At 35.9% G+C, this 10,098-nt stretch overlaps 1 protein-coding gene across 1 annotated transcript; it reads left to right on the top strand.

Moving 5' to 3' along the window:
* Positions 1-486: 486 nt before the first annotated feature.
* On the top strand, positions 487-9,395 carry LOC105488023 (tubulin beta chain-like). The gene is given in 5 exon segments (XM_071088528.1): positions 487-521; positions 642-715; positions 5,858-6,050; positions 8,595-8,908; positions 8,911-9,395. Coding segments are annotated over 5 exon segments (1,101 nt in total).
* The last annotated feature ends 703 nt before the right edge of the window (positions 9,396-10,098 follow it).

Genomic DNA, 10,098 nt, shown 5'->3' with positions numbered 1-10,098 from the left:
AAAAAATCCAAGCCACCATGAATATACAGATAAGTACATCATTCCTGCTCTTAAGGAAGATATAGTCTGCCATGGTCTTGAGTAGGTAAAACTTCTATATATCTTCATTCATTTATATGTTCAACAAATATTTTCAAATACTGATTAGGTGTCAGGAATTGCTAGGTGCAAAAAATACGATGTTAAGTAAAACACAGCTTTTGCCTTTATGGAATATGCATTCTACAAAAAGCGTGGACATTAATCAAGGATTCATATAAACATATAAAATTGCGTATGTGATAGGTGCTATGCAGGGGAGGTACATGGTGCTATGAGATCCTTTTTTAGGTATTCAACCTAGTTGAGAAAGTCAGGGGAGATTTATGACAGCAAGTGAGTTTTTGAACGTTGAGTAGAAGTTTACTAATGAAAGGGAAGGAAGTATCTTCTAGGCACATGAATAGCATAGGTAAAGTCAAGAAGGAGAGAGGTAAGTAAGATGGCATGAAAGAAAGTCACTATCGATATAACTGTAAAAGGTAGGGGAAGGGTGAGACTGGAGAGCTATCTAAGGGCTAGACCTTGCAGGATTTTTTTTTTTTTTCCCCAACCTAAATGCAATGAAAATCCATTAACAATTTGATTTGTGTTTTAAATAGTCACATTGACAAAAGGGTCAACAAACAATGCAGCTCGCTGTTGGACAATTTAAGATGTTATTGTGCTAGTGCAGGTAAGAAATAACTAAGAGAAATACAGTGGTCATGTTGTTGTAGAAAAGTAGATGGATATGAGACATGTTTATTTAGGTATAAATAATCTGACTTTGTGATGGACTGAATATGAGAGTGAGTAAAAGGAAGGTGTGAAGGATGACACCTAAATTTGAGCTTATGCAATAGAATGCTACTACAATTGACTGAGATAATTGACCTAACAAAGGAAAAAGGAAATATTTGGTGTGGGCAGATCATGAATTTGGTAGTGAGCATCTTTTCATATGTAATTGGCCAAAGCCTCCGGAGCAAGGCTGAATTAAAATCACAATAATATATATTCTTATGCCTCATCTAAACAGAAGAAGGTCTCATCATTTTATTACTAAATGTGGTATTAATATATGTTATAGGTTATTTGTAGATACCCATTAAGGGATTAAGAAAATCCTTTGTAATTTGAATTTACTAAGATATATTTACCATGAAGATATGTTCAATATTGTTAAATGCAATTTTTTACATCTATTAAGGTGATTGTATTTTTAAAATTTATAATATGTACCAAAAAATATAATACCTCATTTTATTTCCAATTGTCTACAAACTTCATCGTGTTTACCTCTGATAGGGTTAAGACTGTGATAAGATTATTTTTACCTTATGATAGATGCTCTCTTCAGTCTTGCCTTCTCACAAAGAGACATGTCTTTGTATTTTATACCAATGAGAAGAAGATACATTTTTTCCTTACTGAGAAGCAACAAATCTGATCCAGGCACATTGCCCTTCTTCTTGGTCCTTCGACATGCCAGGTAATTTCTAGCCTTAAGGCTTTTGCACCTATTGTTCACTTTGTCAAGGACTCTCTTTCCCTAGATCTCTGAATGGCTAACACCCTCATCTCCCTTGGGAGTCTTGCTGAACGATTTCCTTCTCAATGAAGAATACTCAATCTTTTAAAAATTGTAACCTAACTCACATTTCCACCCCCGGCATTTAGTATTTCCCTTACCCTTCTGCATTACTTTTTCTTACTTTTTTGTTTTCAGCATTTATCATCTTAAAATATACTATGGAATTTACTCATTGATTTTGCTGGTTCTTATTGTATTTATTCTTTTAGGCCTGGAATCTAAGCCGCATGAGGACAGAAGCTTTGGTTGTTTAGCTCAATTTTGTATTCCAAGTGATTAGAACAGTACCTAACACAAAGTAAGTTAAATTGCAAATAAAGAAACAAATAACAACAAAACAACTCAAGTATTATATTAGAGATTACACAAACTATGATCCCTTTCCAGACTTCTAGTATCTCTTGGGAATCAGTTGAGGCTAATTTGCTAATACCAAAGCAAATATATGAATGAGGGGGTACAAAATCTGAGGATCATGTATTTGATCTCTTTGTTTCAGCTAAATATCCAATATTCTCAGAAGTCTCAAGCAACTCTTACTTGCATTATTCTTCCCAGAAAATTTTTTATGTTCATTTTATCTCTTACACGTTGGTACTCACCTTCATACACACCCCCCCACACACACACAAACTTAAGGAAATAGATTTCCATGTTCACATAATAATTTCTCTCTCTCTCTCTCTTCTTTTTTTCTTCTTTTTTTTTTTTTTTTTTTTTTTTTTTTTTTTTTGAGAAGGAGTCTCCCTCTGTCGCCAGGCTGGAGTGCAGTGGAGCCATCTGGGTTCACCGCAACCTCTGACGCCCTGGTTCAAGCAATTCTTCTGCCTCAGGCTCCGGAGTAGCTGGGATTACAGGCTCGCGCCACCACGCCCAGTTAATTTTTGTATTTTTAGCAGAGACGGGGTTTCACCATGTTGGCCAGGATGGTCTGGATCTCCTGACCTCGTGATCAGCCCGCCTCGACCTCCCAAAGTGCTGGGATTTCAGGGGTGAGTCACGGTACCCGGCCCTCGTTTCTCTTTTATAAGCCTACTTTTGAGTTGGCACTGCATTTCCACATATATACAAAAAGATAACAATAGCATTAAAATATCATCATGTATAGAATGATCTATTTCTATGTATATTATTTGAAGAAAATAAAAATCCTCTTATACTGTGATAACCACACTTCCTGAGTCATTTTGTATCTTTCACACGCACTTAATGAAGCCAACTGCCTTTAACAGATTTTTCGTTTCAGGACTAGACTCCTGAGAGCTTTTATTGTTACTGTAATTTTTCAACTTTTTTTTCCTCTGAGTAATATTTTTAATTTACCATAATAATTGTTGATATTTCTGGGGTACATTGTAATATTTAAATACTTGTGTAAAACAGGTAATAATTAAATAAGGGCAATTAGCATATCTCTCATCTAAAATACGTATCTTTCATTTGGGTTGGGAACATTCAAAATTTGCTGTCTAGCTATTTGAAAATATGCAACAAATTGTTAATTACAGTCACCCTGTAGTTCTATGGAACACTAGAACTTATTACTTCTAACTAACTGTAATTTTATCTCTGTTTAACAGCCTCTGGTTATCCTTTTTCCAACACACTTCCCAGCCTCTAGTAACCATTATTCTACTCTCTATTTCAGATACCAGTACTTTTTAGATTCCACATGTGAGTGAGATCATGCAGTATTTGTCTTTGTGTGCCTGGCTTACATCATTTAACATAATTTGTTTCAGGTTCATTCATGCTGTCACAAATGGCAGAATTGTATTCTTTTTGTGGCGGAATAGTATTCCATTGTGTATATATAAGAATTTTCTTGATTCGTTCATCTTTTTATTGAGAGTTAGGTTGATTCCATATTTTGGCTATTGTGAATAGTGCCATCGTGAACATGGGAGTGTAGATATCTCTTTGATATATCGATTTTGTTTCTTTTGGATAGATATCCAGTAGTGAGACTGCTGGATTGTGTGGTAGTTCTATTTTTAGTTTATTGAGAAAGCTTTATACTGTATTCCATAATTTATATTCCCAGCAAGAGTATATAAGAGTTCCCCTTTCTCCACATCCTCACCAGCATTTGTTATTTTTTGTCTTTTTGATGATAGTCATTTTTACTGAGGTGGGATAATATTTCATTGTGGTTCTGATTTGCATTTTCCTGAGAATTAGTGACGTTGAAATTTTTTCATATACCTGTTGGTTATTTGTATGTCATTTTTTGAAAAAGTGTCTATTCAGCTCATTTGCCCATTTTAAAATTAGGTTATTTGTTGTTTTGTTGTTGAGTTATATGAATCCTTGCATATTCTAAATATTATTTTTTTCTCAAAGTTTACAAATATTTTTCCCATTCTGTTGGTTTTCTCTTCACTCTATTGATTGTATTCTTTACTGTGCAGAAGTGTTTTAGTTTGATATTGTTACATGTGTCTGTATTACCTTTTATTGCTTGTACTTTTGAGGTTTTATTTAAAAAATCTTTGCCAAGACCAATGTTGTGAAGCATTTCTTCCATGTTTTCATCAATTTGTAATATAGTTTCGCATTTATGTTTAAGCTTTTAGCAATTTTGAGTTGATTTTTGTAGATGGTGAGATATAGGTGTAGTTTTACTCTTCTGCAATGGATATCTAGTTTTCTCAGCACCGTTTATTGAAGAGGGTGCCCTTTCCCAAAGGAATGTTCTTGGTACCTGAAGGAAACCAAAACATTTTACCCCCCAAAATACTTTTTTGATATATTTTGAGATGCATGTTCAGAGGACCTGTCAACAGAAGTAGCCCTGAAAATCTGTCTTTTGTGTGGGAAATTTGCATAAGTAGAAAAAAATCTGCATTGATATAGCCAGGCTTTCTCTGAAGCTCTCTGTTGTCTAGATCTAGGAAAGATCTACTGAGATTCTGATGCTATTAAAAGTCTGAAACAAACATTTACTATCTATTCTCTGTTAGGGTTGGTAACTGTGAGGTTTAATATACATAATAAGTTTATCTTTGCTAGCCAGGCCTTTTCTTCTTCACCTCTCATAACCTGTTTTGCCACCATAAAATGTTTTGTCATGCTATGAACCTCCATTTATTCTGTAACCTAAATAGTATAAAATCTTCGGCCATCTGGCCACTTCTTTGAGTTCTTGTATGATTTTCATGAACGTAAATACATTTGTATGCCTCTTCTCCTATTAATCTGCCTTTAGTCAGTTGATTTTTAGTGAACCTTCAGAGGGTGAAGTTGAAGTTACCCCTTAGTTCTCATCAGAATTTTGTTGAAAGTTAGTGGACTGTAAATATGTGGATTTATTTCTGGATTCTCTATGCTGTTCCATTGGCCTATGTATCTGTTCTTATGTCAGTGTCTTGCTCTTTTGGTTATGATAGCTTAATAGTATGTTTTGAAGTCAGGTAATGTAATACTTCCAACTTCATTCTCTTGCTCAGGATTGTTTTGTTTATTTAGGGTCTTTTGTGGTTCCACTGTATATTTTAGAACTGTTTTTTCTATCTCTGAAGAATCTCATTGATATTTTGATAGGGATTGAATTGAATCTATGGATCCCTTTTGGGAAGAAATTAGTATTGTGAAGAATTAATATTTTTGAGTTTTAGTATATGGATATCCTGCCACTTATAATTAGCATTTGATTTAGTAACAATCTGGTCTAGGTTAATGACAACTTAATTTCAATTATATACAAAAACTTTACCTCTATACAGCTTTGTGTTAGTCCATTTGGGCTTTTATAACAAAATACTATACACTGAGTAGCTTAAAAACAGTCAAAATTTATCTGTCATAGTTCCAGAGGCTGAGAAGTCAAATGCCAAGGTATCAGCAGATTCAGTGTCTGGCGAGGGCCTGCTTTCTGTCTGATAGAGAATGCATTCGTGCTACGTCCTCTCGTAGTAGAAGACACAGTAGCGTCTCTCTTAGGCCTCTATTATTAAGGCCCTATTCCCATCCATGAGGGCTCCACCCTTGTGACCTAATCACCTTCCCAAACCATAACTTCTAATAGTATATCCTAGGGGGTTAGAAGTTCAACATATAAGTTTTGGGAGAACAAAAACTTTCAGAACATAGCACACCACCATTACCCCTCACAAATTACATGTCCTTCTTACATAAAAAACACATCTACTCCATCCAAGGAGCCCCAAAAGTTTTAACTAGTTCTGGCATTAACTCAAAAGTATGAACTTCACAGTGTCATCTACATATCATCTAAATCAGATACGTGTGACACTAAAGATACAATTGATCCTGCAGCAAATTTTCCTCCAGCTGTGGAGGAACTTTTTAACTTTTCTGAAATGGAAAAAAAAAGTTATGTGCTTCAAAAATATAATGGTGAGACAGCCATAGGATATACATTCCCATTCCACAAGGGAGAAATGAGAAAAAAGAAGGAGATAACAGGTCTCAAGTAAGCCTGAAACCAAAAGTCAGACAACATTAAATCTTAAGTCTTGAGAACCAACTTCTTTGACTTGATGTTATACCCTCTTGGACTACGGGGACTCTGGTTTCATCTTCCAAATCAACTAGTGTGAGTCCTGCCTTCCAGACACACTGGGACAGTGGCCTTGGGCCTACTGCTTTGGACAATCTTGTCTCCAAGGCAACTTTGTGTCTAGGTCCTATTCTCTTAGCAGTTCTTTGCAGTGACCCCCATCTTCATGGCACATGTCTGTACCTGACACACGTGCTTGCTATTCTCTGAGGCTGAGATCACATGATAATGGCTCTATTAGTCTGGGGCTATGAGAACATTCCCACTCCCACAGCTCCTCTGGGCATTGCCCTAAAGGAAATTCTTTATAGTGGCCCCATACTTTTTAGGACTTATGCACTGTGAGCCTGTGATGGGAGTGGCAGCCCTGACAATTTCCAAATTGTCTTTTGGGTTATTCTTCCTTTGTCTTTGAAAAGAGAGCTTAGATTCTGTTTAGATGGGTGACTGATCTTATCAAATGATCATTTGACCAAACCTTTAGTGTTTTTTCCTTAACATGCTTTCTCATTTTTTTTACCATATAAACAGATTGATAATTTTTCAATTATATACATTCTGCTTCCCTTTTGATTAATAAATTCATCTTTAAGTTATTTTTCTCTTCTTAAATTTTCTAGTGGCAATCGAGAAAAGCCACACCCTCAACATTTTACTTATGACTGTCCTCAGTCAAATATCAAATTTCATGTCTCAAAGTTTCTACCTTCCACAAAACACCTGGACAGAAACACAATTCAGTCATGTTCTTTGCTTCTTTGTAAAAAAGATATACTTTTCTCCGATTGTCAGCAATATGTTCATCATTTCTGATTAACATCATCAGAATAGCCTTTAGTGTTCATATTTCTGTGAACACTGTTTGTGACTATTTAAATATTCTCTAAGAAATTTGAGATTTTCATTCTAGCTCTTCTAGTTTTTTTTAGGCTCTTACTAGAATATCCCTTAATGATCTATTCACAGCAATGTAGGATTTTTTGTTTTAGCATGTACCACATACTCTTCTAGCTTCTACCCATTATCCAATACCACAGCCATTTCCACATTTTTAGGTGTTTGTTATACTAGCACCCTACTTTCAATACCAATTGTCTGTTTAGTCCATTCAGGCTGCTGTAACGTAGTACCATAAACTGGGTGGGTTATAAACAACAGAAATTTATTAATCACAATTGTAGAAGCTCAAAAATTCAATATCAAGGTGCCAGCAAATACAGTGTCTGTTGAGGGCCGATTTTCACATTCATAAGTGGTGTCTTTTCACAATCTCCTCACATGGTGGAAGAGGTAAGACAGCTCTCTTGGGCCTTCTTTATACAGATACTGTTCCCATTCATGAATGCTCTGCTGTCATTATCTAACTACCTTCTAAAGGCTTTTCCTTCTAACCCCTCCTAATACCATCACCTTGGGGGTGACAATTTTAAGATATGAATTTTGGGGGTACACAAACATTCAGATCATAGAAAATATCATTATCTTTCCCTCCTTTGTACTGCTATTAACATAAAAATTACCTTCTTATACATTGTCTGTACCACAGAACAAATTCATAATTAGTACCTTATGCAGTTGTCTTTGAAATTAGGAGTAGAAAAATATTACAAATAAAAAATACATTTAAACTGTCTTCAATATTTATCTGCAGAGTTGCTCTTACTGGAACCTTTTATTTCTTTATGTTGGTTTTAATTACTGCCTACTGTTCTTTCATTTAAATCTAAGGAAATCCCTTTAGTATTTTTTGAAGGGTAGGTTTTCTAGTGAAGGCTTCTCTCAGTCTTTGTTTATTTGGAAAATGTCATCAGTTCTTTTTTTTTTTTTTTTTCCTCAAAGATAGTTTTCTGGATATATGATTGTTTATTGACTGTATTTTTTCTCTAGCATTTTGAATATGCACCATAGGTCTGTGATGTGTTCATTTTTCTTCATTGCTTTTTCTTTTTATTCCTCAGAGTGCATAATATGAATTGATCTATCTTCAGATTTATTGGTTATTATTATTTCTTCTAGTTTCTTAAATATGTTGTTGATTCTCTCTAGTAATTTTTAAGTTATTATAGGTATAAGCTCCAGAATTTCTATTTGAATATATTTTTTTATGTAATTTCTCATTATTGACTTTCTCTATTTGGTAAGATATTGTTTGCAAACATTCCTTTAGCTTTTAGACTTTCCTTTTTTCTTCTTGAATATTTTTAAAGTAGTTCAATTAAGTCTTTTCTAGTTAGTCTGACCTATGGGCTTGTGTGGAGACAGTTTCTATTGACTTTAAATTTCTCTGTGTATGTGCCATGCCACATTATTTCTGTGCATGTCTCATGATTTTTGTTTGAAATCTGGACATTTTAAATAGCTGGTGGAGTTGATGATGGACATTGTGATGAAGGAGGCTAAGAGCTGTGACCGCCTGCAGGGTTTTCAGCTGACCCACTCCCTAAGTTGAGGAACTAGGTGTGAGTTGAGTACCCTTCTCATCAGCAAGATCCAGGAGGAGTACCCATATAAGATCATAAACACATTCAGTGTACTGCCTTTGTCCAAAGTGTTAGACATGGTTGTGGAACCCTATAGTGCCACCCTGTCAGTCCACCAGTTCATAGAAAACACATATGAGACTTTATGCCTTTATGATGAAGCTCCCCATGACATCTGCTTCAAAATCCCAAAGCTGCCCACAGCCCCCTACAGTGATCTGAACCACCTGGTTTCTGCTGCTATGACTAGAGTCACCACCTGCCTGCACTTCCCTGGCCAGCTAAATGCTGACTGCAGAAACTGTTCGTGAGTATAGTCCCATTTTCCCACCTGCACTTCTTCTTGCCTGGCTTTGCCTCACTGACCAGCTGGGGCAGCCAGCAGTATTGAGCCTTGACAATGACTGAGTTCACCCAGCAGTTATTTGACACCAAGAACATGATGGCTGCCTGCAACCTTCACCATGGCTGCTACCTAGTGGTGGCTGTCATTTTCAGGGGCTGCATGGCCATGAAGGAAGCAGATGAGCAAATGCTTAACATCCAAAACAAGCACAGCAGCTACTTTACTGATTGGATCCCCCACAGTGTGAAAATAGCCATCTGTGACATCTTACCACCAAGGTTAAAAATGCCCACCACCTTCACTGGCAATAACATTACTATCCAGGAGTTGTTCAGGTGCATTTCAGAGCAGTTCACAGCCATGTTTAGGTGCAAGGCCTTCCTGAACCCACATGTGAATGAGAGCATGGATGAAATTGAGCATTGGGGCTGAGAGCAACATGAACAATTTGAGAAGTGAACTAGGGAGGAGGTTCACTTCTAGTTGCACCTAGTAACTAGAGCCTTCTGTTGCTGGGTGAAGGGCAAAAGCAGTATGAATTATTTGTTCACTCACAATCTGTTCTGATAGCCATGTCTTTCTGTGCATGCACTTGCTGTTCTTCTTGCTACATGTTCACTTCTATCAAAGCATTTTCATAGTTAAACAAAAATATGGCAATTATGAAAATCAGATTGCCACTTTCCCCAGGTTTTGTTTTTACAGTTTTTTGTTCATTTTTGTTATTAGTTTTTATTTAGTTACTCTTTAAAGCTAATTTTGTAAAGCCTGTATTCTTTGTCATGTGTGGTCACTGAAGTCTTATTTAGTTAGCTTAACAGTCATTTAATGATTGGGCAGAGATACATTAAATTCCCAGAATCAATTAGTCTTCCAGTCTTCGTAAAGTGTCTCTGTTTATGTGTTCTCAGCAAGGATGTTTACATGTCTGACTTAGCCTGAGCCCAGGAGGCAGAGGTTTTATTGAGCCAAGATCATAGCATTACGTTCTAGCCTGGATGATGAGAGTGAAACCATGTCCCACAAAACAAACAACCAACCAACCGAACAAACTAAAAAAACAAAACAAAACCCAAAAACAAAACAAACTCATTATAAGCATTTAATGTGTTATCTGCCTTTTTAAAGCTTTTTG

The sequence above is a fragment of the Macaca nemestrina genome, chromosome X, assembly GCF_043159975.1.
Source record: "Macaca nemestrina isolate mMacNem1 chromosome X, mMacNem.hap1, whole genome shotgun sequence".
NCBI classification, from domain to species: Eukaryota; Metazoa; Chordata; class Mammalia; order Primates; family Cercopithecidae; genus Macaca; species Macaca nemestrina.
This window is presented reverse-complemented; position numbering and strand designations above follow the sequence as displayed.